This window comes from Brachionichthys hirsutus, chromosome 24 (genome assembly GCF_040956055.1).
Source record: "Brachionichthys hirsutus isolate HB-005 chromosome 24, CSIRO-AGI_Bhir_v1, whole genome shotgun sequence".
In the NCBI taxonomy this organism is placed as follows: Eukaryota; Metazoa; Chordata; class Actinopteri; order Lophiiformes; family Brachionichthyidae; genus Brachionichthys; species Brachionichthys hirsutus.
In genome coordinates this window covers 1,145,519-1,164,446 of record NC_090920.1, presented here as the reverse complement: position 1 = coordinate 1,164,446, position 18,928 = coordinate 1,145,519, and the positions used below count along the sequence as shown (strand labels likewise).

The 18,928-nt window shown below is 51.2% G+C and overlaps 1 protein-coding gene across 1 annotated transcript; it reads left to right on the top strand.

Annotated features, from left to right (window-relative positions):
* The first annotated feature begins 473 nt into the window (after positions 1 to 473).
* On the top strand, positions 474 to 17,109 carry LOC137912087 (BCL-6 corepressor-like). The gene is made up of 11 exons (XM_068756441.1): positions 474 to 4,112; positions 6,503 to 6,776; positions 7,139 to 7,561; positions 7,900 to 8,118; positions 9,553 to 9,893; positions 11,606 to 11,752; positions 12,921 to 13,087; positions 13,173 to 13,318; positions 14,159 to 14,236; positions 14,357 to 14,543; positions 15,448 to 17,109. The coding sequence occupies exons 1-11, from the start codon at positions 492 to 494 to the stop codon at positions 16,697 to 16,699; spliced, it is 6,855 nt and encodes a 2,284-aa protein (XP_068612542.1). The 5' UTR covers positions 474 to 491; the 3' UTR covers positions 16,700 to 17,109.
* The last annotated feature ends 1,819 nt before the right edge of the window (positions 17,110 to 18,928 follow it).

The window sequence follows — 18,928 nt, the reverse complement described above, 5'->3', positions numbered from 1 at the left end:
TCGAGGGAGACTGAAAGAGTAGCTCCTCCGGGCGTCGTATGTCATCCGGCAATAAATAAAAAAAAAAAGACTGCTCTTACTTTTCTCCGTGAAAGGAAAAATGAAAATCACAAGCTTTATTTTCTGCTACGGAGATCGTACGAAAGCCTTTTAGCGCCCTTCATTCCCGCATGTCCTTGAGTTATGCATCCCCGAGTTTTAACTGTGCAAAAGGAAGAATCATCCCAATCAAATCAATACTGCAGAGCCGCTGCGCATCCAGCCGGCGGTTCGGTTCAGTTGCGTTGGTTGGTTGCGTGTTGCGGTAACAAGCGCGCTACGAGGGAGTCACCTCCGTGTTACTAGCTCATATGGCCGGGTACGAAACTGGTGTAAAGTGTTATGGAGTGAATTACATTAGGAATAAAGTAGTAAAGTATCGCTCACTATAGTCATCGCATACTTTGACTCGCCTCTCCGTGTTGCAGGTTGATGCCAGTGCTTCTTACAGGATGAACCCACTAGCTGCTCTCAGCATTGATCGCAACGCTCTGGTGGGGGAAAATTATCGCCCCCATGGAGGAATTTTATATCCCAGCATCCATCCACTTGCTGGTGAAAAGCCCCGGGAGTGTGGCACTTCTCTCCCGCTTGGCTATGATCTCGTTTATAAACCAGATGTCACCCTGTTGGATGGCCAGAAATCTGCAAATGGATATGTTGGACTTTATAAGAGCCCACCACCAGGATTCCAGAAACCTTTAATTGTCCATGCGACAGGAGGTGAAGGCTTTGGACTAGACCGCCGTCTTATAGCCAATGACAAGCAATCAGAACTGGGCCTGAATGGTGCTTGCAGCTTCTTGCGATTGCCCTGGATCAGCCCTTATGCGGATGCCACAATGTACCCCTTCCTGGATATGGCTTACAAGGCCTCTTTCCTATCCCAGCCATCACCCTTAATCCACCAACAGCTGGCATATCAGTCTTTGTGTGCCACTGGGGCAGGACGCAGCACAACTGGGGAAGAAAGACTTTTCTACCTCCCACATTATGCACCGGCCCATATCCCGACCACGCTGGGCCATCCAGTAAGACTCCATACAGCTACATCGGCTGCCGTTCTTTCACCCCTGCCCCACTGCTCGGACAAGGCCTTGCAAGGTCTCAATCCTAAAATACATCAAGAACACTCTGCCTTCAGTACCAGTCCTCAGGTACACAAGGAGCACCTGCCACAGTCTGTAAGCCACAATGATCGACATGGCAGCGGTGGCACCAAATCCAGCCAGTCTGCTTCCACCAACAGTACTCTGAGCAGCAAAAGTAGTGGAAGTAGTGGTGCCCCTGTGAACAGTTCATCTAGCACTGCTGCCTTAGAGTCTACCCCTAGTACCCAAGCTGCATGCTCAGTCCCCCCTGCTAACAATACTACTACAAACCTCCAGAAGTCACTATACCGACGCACTTCTTCATCCTCAACCTCGCTTTCAGCATCTCATCCATTTTATATGAGTACCTTGAGCTCTGAGCACTGCTCTCCCTTGCGGTCAGGCAGCAACAAAACCAAAGATGCCAGCTCAGACTACTGTAGTGCAGAAAAGAGTATCTCACCTGCAAAGACATCACTGGACAGAGCTGTACCTCAAAATCCTACCAAAAACCCTGGCGAAAAATCTCTCTCTGCCAAAGAGTTGGAAGAATTCTCAAATGGATTCCCATCCAAATTAGAGGCTCTGACCAAGTTGGGGTATTTACCACCATCTTCTTATGGGTTGCTTTCCAGTCAGGATCAGCAATTAAAAGATGGGCTAGTCCCAGCCATCAGCAAATCAGCAAAGACTCCAGACCACACTGAAATAATTAGCACTTTGTCCTCCCCATGGGTTGTTCCTGGCACTTCACAATCTGTGAGTTCTGACCACGGTAGAGGCTCCCAATTTCTGAAAAACAAGAGCATAGATCATCATCCACAGTCTCAGAACTCGCCCGGGTCTATGGCAGTTGAGGTAAACCCTGCCACAGGGGGAAGGCCTCGTGTATCATCTCCTTCCCCAAAGTCCAAAGCCGAATGGCCACGATTCCCTCCTCGTGATTTGGAGAAGGTCCATCCTGTCAGTAAAGGAGAAACTCGTACATGCCCTGGGAAACTGAGCACAACCAGTGCTAATCTAGAGGCTCAAGAAAGGCAGTCAAATCCAAAACAGCAACAAAAGGAAAATGGAAAATCCTCCAGTCAAAGCTATGGTGACTCTTACCTCCCCCCTGGCTTAGGATACACCAACCGCTACATCCCATATTCTGTTGCAGAGAATATGTCCCTACAGCGTATGACCATGCCAGGTAAAGGACCTGTCTATCCCCACCCAGTCTTGCTTGAGAGTAGCAGTTATTACCCACCTCGCATTGCACCACAACATGGCCTTCCATATGGGGTGCATCCAAGTACAGGGGACTTCATGACTAACCAAATGTCGGGGGGGATAGCCCCACTTACCATTTCCTCTCAACCAGGTCTTGATCAATTTGAGACCCAGGAAAAAACTTTCAGTCCCAAACCATTCAGAAACCAGGAAAGGCCAGACACTGATGGATTCCACAAGGGAGACAATGAAAGAAATGGAATGATGAAAGAGTCAAGTAAAAGCCTCACTTCTGCCAGAGAGGATGTCGTTTTTGTTGACCTGGTGCACGATGAGGCAGATGATGATGTATCCGCCAATACACACAGCTCCCTCTCCACCATAAGAGAAGATTCCAAGCATGGTGGAAGTGGCTTGAACCACAATCAAGAAAGAGAGCTAGGTTCTCTGAAGGTCCTTCCTCCCAGCCAGGCGGCAGAGCAGAGACCAGGCTTACCAATCCAATCTTCAAAATTACGACTTCCCCATCACAACTCATCTTTAACTCCTTCGCCTCCCGTGGAAATCCCAGAGGAAGTTCTGGAAAATGAAGAGCCACTTAGCCCATTCCAAGACATCTCAGAGGAGCAGACAATGTGCTGTGCCCGAACCTCTATACAACAGTTTTCTAGAAAACGTAAAACTGGAGTCTCTTGTGTTCCTGAGACCTTAGGGGGCATAACTCATGCTAACAATAATGGAGTTGATGGGAAGCTCACTAGTGATGGAGCTAAGTTAGAGCCCTCTGCTCATAAAAATACGAAATATGAGCAAAGTCCTTCCAGAAATGGCAACTCATCGAGTCCTTTTAGCAAAGAGAATACTGCTATTGACTGTAACAGTTCCAATATCATGGGAGCAGTCTGTCCGGTCACAAGCAAATGTCTTTCATACTCTACAGTTCCTGGCAGTAAGGGACAAACATGTGGAGATGTCCCTGCATCTGGGACTTTTCATTCCAATGGAGGCTCTCTGAACACTCGGGCTCCACTGTGTGCAAACAACAATTCCAAGCAGAGGAACACCGGTGATGGAAATGCTCCAAATGTTGCCACCAGAACGTTTGTGGGCCCGTCTTGTAGAAATGTGGGTCCAATGACTCCAACCTGTGAATCGGGACTTTTTAGCAGTTCATCTCACATAAACTGCAATCCCAGATTTACAAATTGTGGGAACCACAATTCCACACACCCAGTTTGTAGGAACATCAATCTCAGCCCTCCTGCATGTGGAACAAACTGTTTTAGTTGTTCACAAAGTGGAAATAACGACTTCAGGGGCCAGTCTTTCGGAAATAACCAGACCTGCACAAATAATAGTCCCCACAGGGTCCCTACAAATGGAAGCGCTATTCCACTGGGCCCAACCTGTCGGCACTCTTCACCCACCAATCATGTCGAAGCAGGCTTTAACGTGACACCCGCAGATCTGATTCAAGAACCACCACTTCACAAAAACCCAATACGTGATGGCCTTTCTGCTAATGAGACACAGCCCAGGGAAGAGATACCAAACTTTGGCATTACTATTGCTACATATGAAGAGAACGAACTAGAGGACAGCATGGATGCTGATGGAGACGAAGGACTAGGCTGCAACAAGAACCGGCACTCCGGTCTCACCAAACGTATCGCCAACTCCTCCGGGTACGTGGGCGACCAGATTAAATGCACGACCGCGGAGCTCAACGCCGATTCCAGCACACTGAGCAGAGAACAGAGAGCACTCCAGGTAAGACCCCAACCTGCATTTAAATCCTCTTATTTTCACTCTGATGAGACAGGAGTGGGTAAATATAATTTCCTGCTTGTGTTCCGGAGCGTGATCACTGCACCACTGGTGCTTGTTAGTTTGTTTTTGCATATTGATAGTGTTCATTGATTCAACTTAACTCGCATTGACTGAAAGGGAACAGGCTCGTTCGTCACTATGGTCCAGTTCTCCAGTACGATTCTGTGTTCTACCCAAACAAAGGACTTGTGTACCTGCTGGACAAAGTCTCGCCAGTCCTTGAAGCTTTAAGTCCTCCGGTATGTAAATACATCGAGGTTGTGATTTCTATAAGATGGTGTGGGGGGTTGGATAGCTCAATTTGGGGATATTCTGAGGGTGTCCTTCGTGGACATGGATGTAGGAGATGGATGGCCTTATCTGTCCACTGATAGGGTTGATAAATGCATTTTATTTTTTTTCGCCAATTGGGAACCAGCTCAAAATAGAAGCCGCTGTCATCGCTAAATGATGTATGGAGACCATTACCACAAAGCTCCAAAAACGTTGCGTTGATGGTCACGGTGGAAACGGGGAAAAAATGTTTTTACATTCAGCTGAGTTTTTTTTTTTTTAGGAGGTGGCAGCAATTTTGTGTTTGGAGGTTCTGGCTTTTGAAAAGATGCCGTAAAGAACGACCAGGTTGCCTAAACGTAGGTGGTATGAGGAGAACGTCTCGTACTCCTCTTTTCTTTCGCTTTATCATTAAACTCTCTTTCCTTTCATCAGTCACTAAAATACTCTATTTTTGTTTTTGTGCATCCGTTAGACACTCGCTATTCCTCGTCTTCTCTTTACTGCCTCAGATCCCCTTGAGGTCCCCCCTTCAAATTAAATATCTGTCCTCCTCCCCTCTTCATCCCGTTTTACAGATGGAGGAGGTAAGAAAGTAGAACTTTTAATAAAATCCTCCTCTTCATCTTTCTCCTCCTTGTAGCCCAGATTAGCTTCGATGCTTTGCCCACGCAGTAAGCGTGCAAACCGAGTTCTGTCCTTTTCCTAATGGGCCATGGGGTTGTGTTAATGTCACAATGCCTAAACTGGACCAAAAAGACGGCTTCTGGTTTCTGCAGCGAACCGAAGTCCAAACCGTCTCCTGGTCGTTCGTTCCGAAGGACGCAGAAATGGAATCAGACAAGCGGCAGAAGATCTGAGCGAGGACAAACTATACATTTCAGCGTTTAGATTTTCAACTTTGTGCATTTCATCGAGTAACTTGATTACTAATAATCCGTATTGGCCCTGATGGAACGGCGTCTGTCCCTCGTGGCTGTTAAAGGACGTCTCTGGGCAGACGGGTGGTTTACTCCCCCCGGAAGGCTGTTTGTCGTGTCTCCTGGTGGAGGGCGGCGGTGCGAAGGAGGCGCTGGGGGGAGGTTACCACTCAAATTAACTCACATTTTGCTCCTACGCCCTTGGGTGCTGCTGAGCGGCAGCGTTGGATGGATTTGTAGATCGTTTCACGGCCCATTAATTTCAAAATGGGTTTGTGGTCAGGGCAGAGTGAGGTGAGCGAGAAATACTGGCCTGTCGGGGAGCGCACGGGGAGCGGTTACTGGCTGCTAGGAGATTCGGTTCGAATCGGTGTGGAGCGAACATTTTGGATATTTACCGTCTTTTTCTGAGGAGAAAATGTCTCAGAGTCGGACGGAGATGCAGTTAAAGCAGGATCTTGATCTTACTGCATCTTAGGGAAAAGACTTTTGCACATTCTTAAGATAAATGCATGGAAGCAGTAGAAAATATAAAGCGTAGAATTGAATCAAATGAAACACTGAGCTCTGCCGTCTGAAGGACATCCTTGGTGGGTTGTGAGACCAAAGACCTGAGACCAAAGAAAGGTTGAAAATGAGTTGGCAAAGATCGATCATGTGAAAGGTCTTTTTCCTCCACCTCTTTCATCTTTTGCAAAAATATAAATGAAAATATTTGCAATTGTCAAATTCTCTAGAAGTCCTGAAATTCATGGGATCCTATAAGCGCTTGTTTTCATAGCTTCTCCAAAAGTGCGTATTCAAACACCAACAAGGATTTTAATTTCTTTCAAACCAGAAGCATCGACGGTCGCTGGGAGTTTTTGGACTTTTGCCGTTTGTGGAAGCGAAACTCCCTGAGGCTCCAGCTGCAAAAGAAATAAATCAAAAACCTCACCTACGAGCCGCCAGCTGCTCTTTATTTACGAGCGTCGCTTAAAGGCTGAAAAGACACGAGAAAAAAAAGAAAAGGAACCGTCAGAATCCAACCAGAAAATCAAGTTATAGTTAAAACAAACACAAAAAGTTTCCGTTCAATCGAAAATATCAAGCGATTTGTTCCCACTGATGCCTTATTTCCTTCATTTCCTTTATCAGCGAGCCATGCTACGTTTCTCAGAGCTGGAGCTGAAGGAAAGAGAGGGAGGAAGAGATGAAGAAGAAGAAGAAGAAGAGGCGTCGGCACGGGAGACGGGGCTGGCATACGACCAGCGGGGAGACGGAGGGAGGGAAGAAGAGCACGAGGCGGAGGAAGGGGAGGTGGAGAGGAAGAAAGAGGGAGGAGGAGGCTGGGAGCGCTGCCAGCGGAACGAGTGGAGACAGGGAGGAGGGGGAGGAAGAACCTCCGCAGCCGCCGCTGAGGCTCCGAGAGGTAAGAGGATTTCCGGAGAGCTCTGCAGGATGACGTCTGCGCTCTCACATAAAGACATTAAAGCACTATTTTTTATTCAAATGTGCCTAAAAGACAGCCGCAGGCTTTTTATGATGTAGAAGCTCCGCTTCCTGTTTATTTATAGCTTAGAACCGGGCCGTTAACCGGCGCGATGCTTTGTGTCAAACTTTAAAGTTGGGCCTGGAGGAATGAACGCTAATGACCAAAAAAAAACAACTGGTGCTTAATAATCACCGAGTGTGTGATTGTGAAATGACCAAATCACAGCGGAGTGTCATCTGCATAGCGTGTAAATGTATGTTTCCGATCTTTAGGGATTGTCCTTGTCGTTATCTACGTAGGTTTCCATCCATCCGGTTCCCACGGCCAACTCCCCATCCTGCCGCTGCGTCGTTACGCCGATAACCTCCCCATCCTCCAGGAGAATGATGAGGGCCCCATAGAGGAGCAGAAGAAAAACAGAGAGGAAGAAGGAGCTCCACACAAGGACAAAAAGAAAGACGAGAGCAGCTTCGTCTCACAACAACAGCAGAGGTTCCTGTCCATTGCGAGAGGTATATTTCAGGGAAATCCCCCCACGCCAGGACTCGGTGGTTCACATTTCAGCACGGTGATAAATCGGAGGCGCATCTTTAGCCTGGAGCCTTTCCACCAGAGCAGCATCATCAGCTGGCAGAAGAGAGGATGGGAGGAAAAGAGGGAGGAAGAGACGGAAGAGGGGGACATGATGGGAACCCCCAGCAAGAAAAGCAAATTCAGCAGCGGTAAGGGGAACCCGATCTGGTGCGTCTGTGCTTTTGTCAGGTCACTGATATTATTGCTCATTTAATTTCAGAACTTCTGTCTTGGCTGTTGTCCAGACCTCCTGACTGACGGTCATGAAATGTAATGATTTAATAATTGCTTGTACTTTTAAGTGCAGCCCGAGCTAAATCGTTAAAAAGGCAGTATATTAACAACAGTTTTGTTGTCAAAGCCCATTTCTGTCGATTTGATATAGAATCTGCCCGAATGGCCTTCGACTTCTGCCTTGCTCCGCGTTTCAGTCTGCTGGTTGGACAGTCATCTCTCCTGCTCACTCATTGGTTGTTATTCTCGACAGACTCCACCCTGGAGGATGTGAAGAAGCTGAAGGTTTGCATCGAGCTTAATGGCCTCCGACTCAACAAGCCCCGCCTCCCCGGCGAGCTGAGCCAATGGCTGCCTTCTGGCCAGCAGTCGGTGGACGTAGACGGGAAGTTCAGAGCGGACGCCGGGGGGAGGTCAGAGGTCAACGGAGGCTGGTGTGACCGCACGTTTGTGAAAATGGACGACCCAAGAGGTAAAACCAACACACTGGTGGTGCTTTTAAACTTTATATGGGGAATAAATTTATCCGCATATATATTAAATCAACAAAGTAAAATGACATTTAAAGAGTTTGATGCAGCTGATTTTTAGGGAAGCTTTTATTCTGAAGTTCAAAAACGAATAATCTGCTGTCATCACTTCTCCACCTCTCCATTTCCTCCTTCTCCTCCCCCTGGTCTCTTTTTCCTCTGCTCTCGCCGGCGCTCGCAAGTGGAATAACACAGAATGTGTGTGCGTGTGTAAACGGACGGCGCGCTAATATCCGTCAAACGGGTCCCAGATGGCGACTTCACACACGCAGTAAAACGCACAGGGAATGTGTTTGCGGCCTCTTCTTCTTCTCTCTTCCTGAGCGTCACGTCAGGACGTCGCTAAAATCAAACCGAACTTTGTGAAGCCCGAACGCGACCCAACAGGTGGCACCTTAAAGCAACTCGCCGGGTACTTCTTACGCTTGTTTTTTTTGTTTTGTTTTTTGACGCCGCCATCGCCGGAGATCAAAACAGTTATGCTGTGAACTTCAAGAAAACAGCGAAGAAGCTGCCATTCGCCGATTAGAGGTTTACGGCACGAGTCCAGTCTTGTAAATTATTCAGCAGATGGAAGCGGCGTCACTCCCCAAACACCCTCTATCTGTGTATGTGTGTGTGTGTGTGTGTGTGTGCGTGCGTGGGGGGGGGGGGGGTCACGTCGCGGCTTTTAAAAAAAAAAATTCACGCAGCACGTGTGCGTTTTCCTGCGTGTGTTTCCTGCAGGCGTCTCGCAATGGAAAACAGAAAAGCCTCTCTCTCTCTCCCCTCCCCCACTATCTGCTACCTCGCTCGCCCGCCGGCGCACCCGCTCCTCGCTGCTCCAGTCATGCGAGGAGGCGCCGCGTTTCTTTGTTCATCCTTCCATCCTGTCTCTGATTATCTAACTCGCCGCCCCCCCCCCCCGCCGAAGGACAGACGGTAGCTTATTTGTTGGGAGACGAGGAATATAGCGCACGTCACGTCCGTGCAGGCGAATGTACACAACATCAGCGGAAACAGAGGAGGAGGAGGAGGGAGTGAAGGCCGAACAGAAAGTTTAATGTTTAATTTAGTATGAATTAAAACGTCACAGATAAATACACGCAGAAATGTGAACACAAACACGAAATATGTATCGACCGTATTCCCGAGATGCTAAAAAGCTAATTTAGCATAGCTTTAATGGGAAACATTTGTAGAAAAGTTCACAAATCTCGGGTCAAAAAATTGTTTTTTTACACTAAACGGGCGATACTACAGTCCACGACGTCAGCTAGCATGCAGAAGAGCTGTAGTAAGAAGCACATGCTAGCATGCTAACTTTAGCGTTCAGCTCACAGGATTGCTAGCACGGCTATGTACTCAGGTCTGTCTTCTTTCTCTGTGTCTTACAGTCTTCCAAGCGGCGCCTCCTGCCGACCTCCCCCACCCACCTTGCGCCTCCGCCCCCCGGCAACCCTCCCCTGCACCCTTCTCCTCTTTTACCTCTTCCCGCCTCCAGGACAAGCATCAGAAGCTGCGAGACAGCCGCAGGTTCTCCGGTCTCCTCCCCGCGTTGCCTCCTCTTCCTCCTCTGTCCTCCTCGCCCGACGCCGCTCCCTTCCGCCGCTTTGATGAAGAACTCGCCAAACCGAAGGGCAAGCGTCCCTGCAAGACGAAGCACATCGAAGGAGAGGCGGCGACGGAGGAGGAGAGCGACGCCGGGGGAACCGACAATCGGGAGACGAGTGGGAAGGTGAGTTCTTCCGATTGTCGATTGCATGACCATCATCCACTAAAGCCAACGGCCACGCCCAGTTACCTGAAGGCGTGGGCAGCGTCACCTGTGAAGGACGGCCATCAACCTCAGAGCTCAAATCCGAGGAAACGGAGAAAGCCTCAAATGGCAAGACGGTTTCACGCATGAAACGGTTCTCATTTTTAGGAACGGAGAAACGTGAAAAGAGAATTTCCGCGCTCTCGCAGAAATCCCATCAAATTCTTAAAACCACAATCCTCTCATTTCCGTCCTCCTTTCTTTCATCCCTCTCTGTTAATCGTTGTAATTATCGTCCTGATTGGAGCTCGCTGGGAAAACTCAGCAGGGACGGTGCGTGCGTGTGCGCGTGCGTGTGTGCACGTACGTGTGCGTGAGGGAGTAATTCAATTCACTGCAGATTAAAGTGAAGGAGAGAGCAAGCGAACGAACCGGAGGGAAGGAGGGATGGAGTGATTGAAGGTTATGGAGGAAGAATAATATTCTCCACATGTACGGTGTGTGTGTGCGTGTGCGTGTGTGTGCATGTGTGTGTGTGCGTGTGTGTGCAGCAGCTTGTGCCGTTTTGACAGCTGCTGCACCGAAGATTTCCTCAGGGCAGCGAGCGCACACACACACACACACACACACACACACACCGTCTCCCTCTCTCTCTCTTTCGCTTGGCTTTCGCTCGACCCTCCTCCTTGTTTGAGGCTGCTCCGCTAGGAAACACACACACACACACACACACACACACCTCCAGGGCAAAGCTTGCATCCTGTTTGTCGATGCGTGGCGGCGAGCGGCGTCGTTTGACAGACGCCCGCGCACACGCATCACACACAAACAGATTAAAGCGCACACGCCGTCTGGCTGCTAAGCAGCAGAGACTGTTGCTGTGGCTCCACTACATCGGTGCAGCCTTTCATCCGCCGCCGCCGCCACCGCCGCATGCGTCTAATTAGCTCCATTTAGGAGAGGCAGGAACATTTTAGCTTCAGAAAAAGACAATGTATGAAAAATAATGAAGTTACTAAAGCAACTAGATATGATGCCGGATTTGAGATCGAGTGAAAACCCCGTCTAAATTAAAGGTCTGATAGCCTGAACTAATGGGGGGAAAAACAAAAAGCCCAACAACAGAGCCGTGTTGCACTCCAGACTCCACCAGAGGAGAAAGAGACTGATCCTGAAAGGCGACAAACAGAAACACGCTTCAGGAAACGACGTGAAGAGGAAGACAATCATGCCCCTTGTTCTGTCGTTTACTTTAAGACGAATCCTCCTCCCTTCCTTCCTCCCTTCCTCCCTTCCTTCCTCCCTTCCTCCTCCTCCTCCTCCTGAGCTTTCCGTCATCGGCCTCGGGCTTCGAACGCACGCACACTTTAAACACGCAAAAAACAGAGTCGTGGGAGCAGAGGTGGTGACAGTGCTATTTTCAACCAAGCTTGGCTTTATGTGTGTGTGTGTGTGTGTAGGTGTGTGCGTGTGTGTGCGTGTGTGTGTGTTTGGCACACAGCCTTGGCGTCGCAGAGAAAACATCTGACAGTGATGGATGTCGACAGAGCGAGCGCCCGTTTCCCCGAGCGCGCGTCTAATGGCTGTGTGTGCGATCAAACAAATCTTCAAGCGCATGCTAATCACATTAACCGCGTGCCTCTCCCTTTGACCACACGCACACACACGCACACACACACACACACACGCAGGTTTCTCCACGTGACCCGTGTGACTCGCCCAGCCGTCGGCCTCCCTCTCCGCCCGCCCGGCCCGCCCCTCCCGAGGTCCGCCGGCTCATTGTGAACAAGAACGCTGGCGAGACGCTGCTGCAACGCGCCGCACGCCTGGGATACGAGGTAACGAGAGGCTAACGCACACGGGTCCGTGTGTGGGCGGAGTGGGCGGAGTCAAGGGGCTCTTGTTAGAATAAATTAAAGCTGGCATCAGCGAAGTTTCATCTGAAGGAGAAAAAAAAAGCTGCTTTACAGAGAGAGGCGTTTTAGCTTTGAACGACCCCGGCGACCTTCCCGAGTCGCGGCGCCACTGGAACACGCGTTTCGAGATTGAAACCCGAACCTGTGGCGTTAAAGTTGGAACAATGAGTCTTCAGCTTTATTGAAATTCAGCCTGCGTGTAGAAATCAGCGTGTGTGTGTGTGTGTGTGTGCATGTAGGTATTTGTCAAACCCCCCCCTACGCGCACACACGCACACACACGCACACGCACACGCTGAATATTTCATGTGCCGCGTGACAGCCCTTGTCAGGCCTCCCGAGTGTCACCCTGCCTCGTTCGCCCGCGCTCTCTCTCCCGCCGAGCGGTGAAGCTAACGAGCTCGGTTTGCAAATGAAGCCATCATCTTTCACGACACGGCTTTTTTTTTTTAAAGCCGTAATCATTTCGAGAGATTGGAAGAAGAGCAGGAGGGGGGGCTTTCCTCCCTCCCTTCCTTCCTTCCTTCCTTCCTTCCTTCCTTCCTGCCTTCCATCCTTCCTGCCTCCCTTCCTTCTTTCCTTCCTTCCTTCCTTCCTTCCTGCCTTCCATCCTTGCTGCCTTCCATCCTTCCTGCCTCCCTTCCTTCTTTCCTCCCTTCCTGCCTTCCTTCCTGCCTTCCATCCTTCCTGCCTCCCTTCCTCCCTTCCTCCCTTCCTTCCTTCCTCCCTTCCTTCCTGTCTCCCTTCCGTCCTCCCTGCCTGCCTCCCTTCCTTCCTTCCATCCTTCCTTCCTCCCTTCGTCACACTTCCTTTAAGAGGGTCAGTCCACGTCAAAATTACCCCCCCCCCCTTCGTTATGATTGTGTCACTTCCTCGTTTGCTTCCACACCTTGAAGGCAGAGCACACTCAGACTAGATGATGATGATGATGATGATGATCTGTAACGATGTCAGATCAGGCGCTTACAGACTCGTCGGGATTCAGCTGAGAGGCAGGACGTTCCGGTGTCTTTCATAACCTGCATGATGTCATCGGGGGGGGTCATGTATGACGCTGACCCCACGTTTCATTGGTTCCCCCCGTGTCCAGGAGGTGGTGCTGTACTGTCTGGAGCGGCGGATCTGTGACGTTAACCACCGAGACAACGCCGGGTACCGCGCCCTGCATGAGGCCTGCGCACGCGGCTGGCTGGGGATCGCACGCCACCTGGTGGAGCATGGCGCCGACGTTAACTGCAGCGCTCAGGACGGAACGCGGTTAGGAGCCGTCATGGGCGGAGCCTGGGGGGGGGACGCCTTCTCGCACTTTTGCGGTGGATTGATTCCCCATTTCCCGCTTTAGGCCGCTGCACGACGCCGTGGAGAACGACCACGTGGAAGTCGTGCGTTTCCTGCTGGCCTGCGGCGCCGACCCCACCCTCACCTCCTACTCTGGGCGCGGGCCAATCAGCATGACCCACAGCGCCACCATGGAAACCTTCCTGGAAGGTAGGAGGGGCTAGTAAATTCACGCACCGCCTTGCATGGACGCGGTCGCAGAGGTCAACCAACGATTGATCCTTCGCCGGTCAGAGCAGGCGAGTTTCAGCTTCACCGATTTGAACCGGTTCCGCGGCGCATTAGTCCACATCCAGATGTGCTTGTGAAGCAGCAGCTGGAGTCCAGCTGGTCGTTCCGCTCCGTCTGAGACCGGAACGCGCTCACGACATCAGAAAGAGAATTAAAGCTCGGCACGGAGGAGGAGGAGGAGCCGCCTTCGTTTACGAAGCTGAGGTTCAGGTTGTCGGTCGTTTCTTAACGCACCGCTAATAACGAATAGTCGTAAGAATAAGAAATGTAAAAATAAAAGATGAAATCAAAACGACAATGAATGAGATTCAGAGCGAATGATTGAAACGTCAGCGTTCGCCAGCCGGCCTGATTACCATTCACCGCCTGTATTTGTTCTCTCGCTCCGTCTCTCTCCCTCCCTCGCTCTCTCTCTCTCTCTCTCCAGAGGGGTTTAATGAGGCTTGGCTGTTGAATCCCAGAACAGCTTACCGCCTCACACACACACACACACACACACACACACACACACACACACGCCTGCCAGCATCCATCTACGCAGCGCCAAGCGCCGCGGCGACAAGCCGGCACCGTCTGAGCACAAACACTCATCTTCTTCTTTCCGCCGTTCGCTGCGCGCGCGCGTGCGTGCGTGTGTGTGTGTGCGTGTGTGTGTGGGGGGGGGGGCTCGTTGTTTCATCTCGCTGCCTTCATCCTCGCTCTCCCTCTTTGATAGACCACGAAAGCCACTGACTCCGTTTCTCTTTTGTCCCTCCGCAGACTATCTCTCCGACCTCCAGGGAAGGTCGGAGGACGATCCAGGAATCTCCTGGGAGTTCTACGGCAGCGCGGTGTGCGGTGAGTTTCCACGCGTAGGCTGAAGCGTCGGGGGGGGGGGGTCATGGAAGTTAAAACTGCACGATATGAGTGAACGTTAACTGTGAGGAGACAAGTTAAGAACGTCCTTCTGTTGTCCAGAGCCGTCTGGAGGAGGAGGAGGGTACGACGTTCTCGCCGACCCGCCGGGGCCTGACGAGGAAGAGGAGGACGAGCGGCAGGACGTGGAGGAGGAGGACCAACAAGCGAGAAGAGAGGCTTTTGAGTTCGAGCTGTCCGACCGGCCGATGCTGCCCTGCTACAACATCCAGGTGTCGCCGTCCCAGGGGTGAGTCGAGACGGTCCCGACGTCTCTCCAGACGTCAGGAATGTCATAGACGAAGGAGCGGCGGCGCCTCCTTGGCCCGTGCCTTCGCCCGAGCCGCTTTGTTGAGGACTAATGGGGCTAAAGGGGCTTGAACAAAACAAAGCGGGGCTTCTTGGTGTGGAGTGGGGCCGAATAAATTCAGGCATCTGGTTCAGCTGTTCCCTAGGCGACGGCCCCTCTGGGTGATTTCAGGCAACTGGGATGAGACGCCGGGGGGGGGGGTAGACCCGGAACCTGTTTGAGTTTGGGAACGCTGAAAAGTTTCTCCCAGGAGGAACCGGAAAGGAAAGGAGAAGGGCATCTGATACGAGCGCAAACGGGCCGCGATCCAACAAGCAGGACGAGATTACGGTCGGAGACGCTCTAAAATGAGGGATAAACGAAACCGACCAAAAGAAAAGCAACCAACAGAGACCCCCCCCCCCGGTCTCACACGCTCGCATTCTTTCTCAGTGTTAGCAACACGTCTCCCGCGTTCTCACACTCGCACACGCTCCAATTAAGGTGGTGGAAAGCCAGCGCGGGAGAGAAAGAAGGGGATGGCGGAGGAGGGAGAGAGCGAACGACGAGAAACGGCGCGAGGGGAAAAGAAAAAGAGATCCTCAGAGGGGGGGGGGGGGGGGGGGGAGCGATAAAGGCAGGACAGATGGAGGGGTCGTTAACGAGGATTGCATCGCCGTGGCGACGCGGCTAATTGGCTTCCACTTCGTCTTCCTCCCCTGTCGCTTTTCTCCTCCCTCGCTCGCTCGCCTTTCGCTTCCGCTGGCGCCTGACGTCGTAGTAATGGCTCCTCCCGGCCACCGGGTACCGATACACGCTCTCATTTCCTGAAATTTCTCCCCCCCCCCCCCCGTCTTTCTTCCAGCCCCAGGAACTGGCTCGTCCTCTCCGACGTCCTGGGTCGACTTCGGATGACGCCTCGGTCTTTCCGCCGCCTCTTCCCGCAGCTCAACGTGCAGTCTGTTCCCGAGGACGAGTTCTACCGACAGGCGTCTCTGTCGCAGCTCCTGACGGGCCCCGATGAGCAGGACCTCGCCTCCTTCAGGCCGGATCTCAAGGACCCGCTGGAGCTCGTGGAGGCCACTCCCGAGCTGGCGGGCATGCTCGGATCCTCCCTGGAGTTTGTGGACACTCGATGGGACTCGGAGGCGTCTCCGCCGCCGTCACCGAGACTGCCTCGACACGCTGCGCCTTTTTTACCGCCACAGCAGCAGGGGGCGACAGAGGCTTTTACCCAAGTAGAGAACACGCTGCGAAACGGGAGCGCAGAATCTGGACAATTCCAAGGACTTAAAAATCTGGGCTATTCCACGCTCGCAGGTCAGATGGAACCCAAAACGGATGTTAGAATCCGGGAACCACCACAGCTTGGATGTAAAAACAACGGGACTCCGGTTCTTACGGAACCCGACATGGCAACAGATGTCGACGCGTGGGAACCACAAAGGCAGCAAAGTAAGAACGCGTGGATCTCTCACGCCGCCGAATCGAACACGCAGATCGGGGTTGCTAATTCTGCAAATCCAGAATTTTGCATGCGGCAACAGCCAGAGACGCTACGAAGCGGAACCACGATGAACTCTGACGCCAAAGCAGAAGCGTCCTCGTCGGAACCGCGGAGGACAGGAAATGAGAACGCGCCCAATCCAGCAAAGTCCAGCAGTGCCGGGGATGCTAACACGCAGCAGCAGGATGCTAACGCGCGGCAGCAGGATGCTAACACGCAGCAGAATCAAGGGTCGAGTTCTGGCAGGGTTTTGGATCCTGCAAACCCAGACGCTTTAGCTGACGACACCATTTCGGAACCACAGCGACCGCGAAGTACGAGTGCAGGAATCCTTATCCCTGCGAAGCTAACGGTGGACGCCAAGATGTGGGAAAGCCAAGGAATAAAGAGAATTGGTTGCGCAAGCGCGGCGCCTAACAGTGAAGCCGGTGTTTGTGGCGGCCAAGGACAAGGAGGTAAGACCATAAAGATGGACACTGCCTGGCAAAGGAACTTGGGCAACGTCCGAGTCCACATCAGGGATCTAGCAATGAAAGTAGGCGGAGCTACCATCCGGCACGAGATCAAGAAAGAGCAAGGGAAGGCTGCGAAGGTCAAAACCAAATCCTGATAACTCGACGCAAAACGAGAAAAACGAGATGTCGCAAATCTTCTTTAACTTTTCGACGAGTTCGGTTGTTGGACCGAGAAACTTTTTTGGCCGCAAACAGGAGTCGGGAACGGAAAATGTAAATATTGTTCAGACACATCTGAAACTCAACGGAGAAGGACAGCGCATCCTCCGTGGCGAGATTGTAACAGCATAACGTGTGTACTATATGCATACTGTAAATATGTGTTTGAATTTTTTTTTTTTTTTTTTTATTTAAGAATACAATCCTCACTGTTGTCAAATTTGCAGCACAATGCCGTATCCGTGACGTGGTTTGGTCTGTCGGTTGGAAGGTGGTCGGTTACCTTTGTGTGGTTTTGTATTCAGCGTCATGTTGGCTTTCGTCACCGAAATATTGTCCAATAAATATAAACAACAAGAAATAAGTCTGAACGCTTTTTTTTGTCTGAATTCAAGTTGAACAGACCCGCGAGCAGGTTTCGCATTCTGAATGGGCGCGGCAGCAGGTAGACCCCAGGTGCGACACGGATACAGGAAGTGACTCCGCCCAACAGACAGTTTGCACCCGTCGACAGACGAAAACGCATTTCGACTTTATTTTATCACAAAGATCGATAGAAATAGCGTTTGAGCGTTAGGGACCTTTCAAAGGAGAGGGGTGTGTGTGTGTGTGTGGTTTAATTGGATGCTCATTTGCATTTCATTCAGATCGCGCGTGTGTGTGCGTGTGTGTGTGTGTGAGTGAATGTTAAACAGCATCTAATTAAAGGCGGTGCAGCGAAACGCAGCAACATTTCATTTCTGGTGGACGGGAAATTAAATTTCGCTGATTGGACCCGCCGACCTCTCCGTCTGAGAGAAATTACGAGACGAGTGTTGTCGGGTCGAAATGCGACTCCGGAGGTTTAACGTCGGGAGATGAGGAGGAGCGGGAAGACATTTCGCAAACCGGGACACAACCGGCTCCGTTTATGTGTGTGTGTGTGTGTGTGTGTAATGAAGCAGCCCACCTCATGTTTCTGGGGTCGGTGGAGGTCTGGACATTACGCGATCTCCCAGTCGCCCCCCCCCCCCCCGGCAAAGACCCCGTTTGACTGCAAATGAGCAAAGGCGGCCATGTTTAACTGATGAGGAGGAGGAGGTTGCTGAAGCACGTGGGTAGCAGTCTGACTGGCAGCTAATGGGTTACGGTTGGATGCAAAAATATACAAGTGAGGAAAAACAGGCATAAATATTACACGCCGTACTCGACATGCAGCAGGCGCGTCTGCGCCATTTACGCACCAGACACAGCAGCTCGACTGGACAGGATCTATAGATGGCGTATAAGTTTGTCCATCCTGGGCTTCTGTAGAATCCATGTTCAACGATGGACCCTGGAGGAAGACCTTTCCATTCTCGGGCAATGAAAGATTCTTGATTGGAAAAAAAAAAAAACGATTACCGACCAACAGGTGAAAACACAACTTCCTGAAGAAGATCCTCTATTGTTCGTAATTAAAAAAAAAATCTGCACCTTTTTCTGTAAAAACAAATATATATATATATATATATATTATGCATTAGCAACAGCTGCTGCGACCAAAACAAACGAAGCTGTTGGGCGGTCTCTAAGAAGATGCTGCCTGCCGTTTGGTCGTCTGCAGACGATTCCAGGATCCGAGTGTGACTCATTGGCTGCTCGAAAAACTGGGACAAAGTCTTTTCCTCTAAAAAAGCGGAGCGCGAGTCTCCTCATGCATGCGGGATGCTTTCCGCGCTCCCTCGTCTCGCCGCCGCCGGCCTCGCTCAGCCCGGCCGTTTGCTTCCCGTCGCCCACGCCCTTTCATCCCGATGCAAGTTCGGGGATGAGTCATTCGCGTCGGGCACGATTAACGGGAGGCGGCAAGCCAAAGGGAAGAGAGACAGCATGAAGAACGTAAATAGATTCACAACCCACCGGATCCTTTGATGTCCCGTTCAGTATTGAGAATCTGACGAATATCTTTATTTCTCTTTCTTTTTTATTTTGTGGGTTGAACCTCTCGGGAACCTCTGGGTTACCTGGGCGGTTCCTTTCCAATCAAATGTTTCGCTGGCGCTAAATGCCGCCCCCCCCTCCCCCCCCCCCCCCCCCATTTACGCACTGGACACAGCAGCCCGACTTTGGCTTTGATCTCGTGTTGGTCGAATGTTCCGTGTTCTCCCGCGCAGTCCGGAATCAGAACCTGAACCGTTTCGGATGCG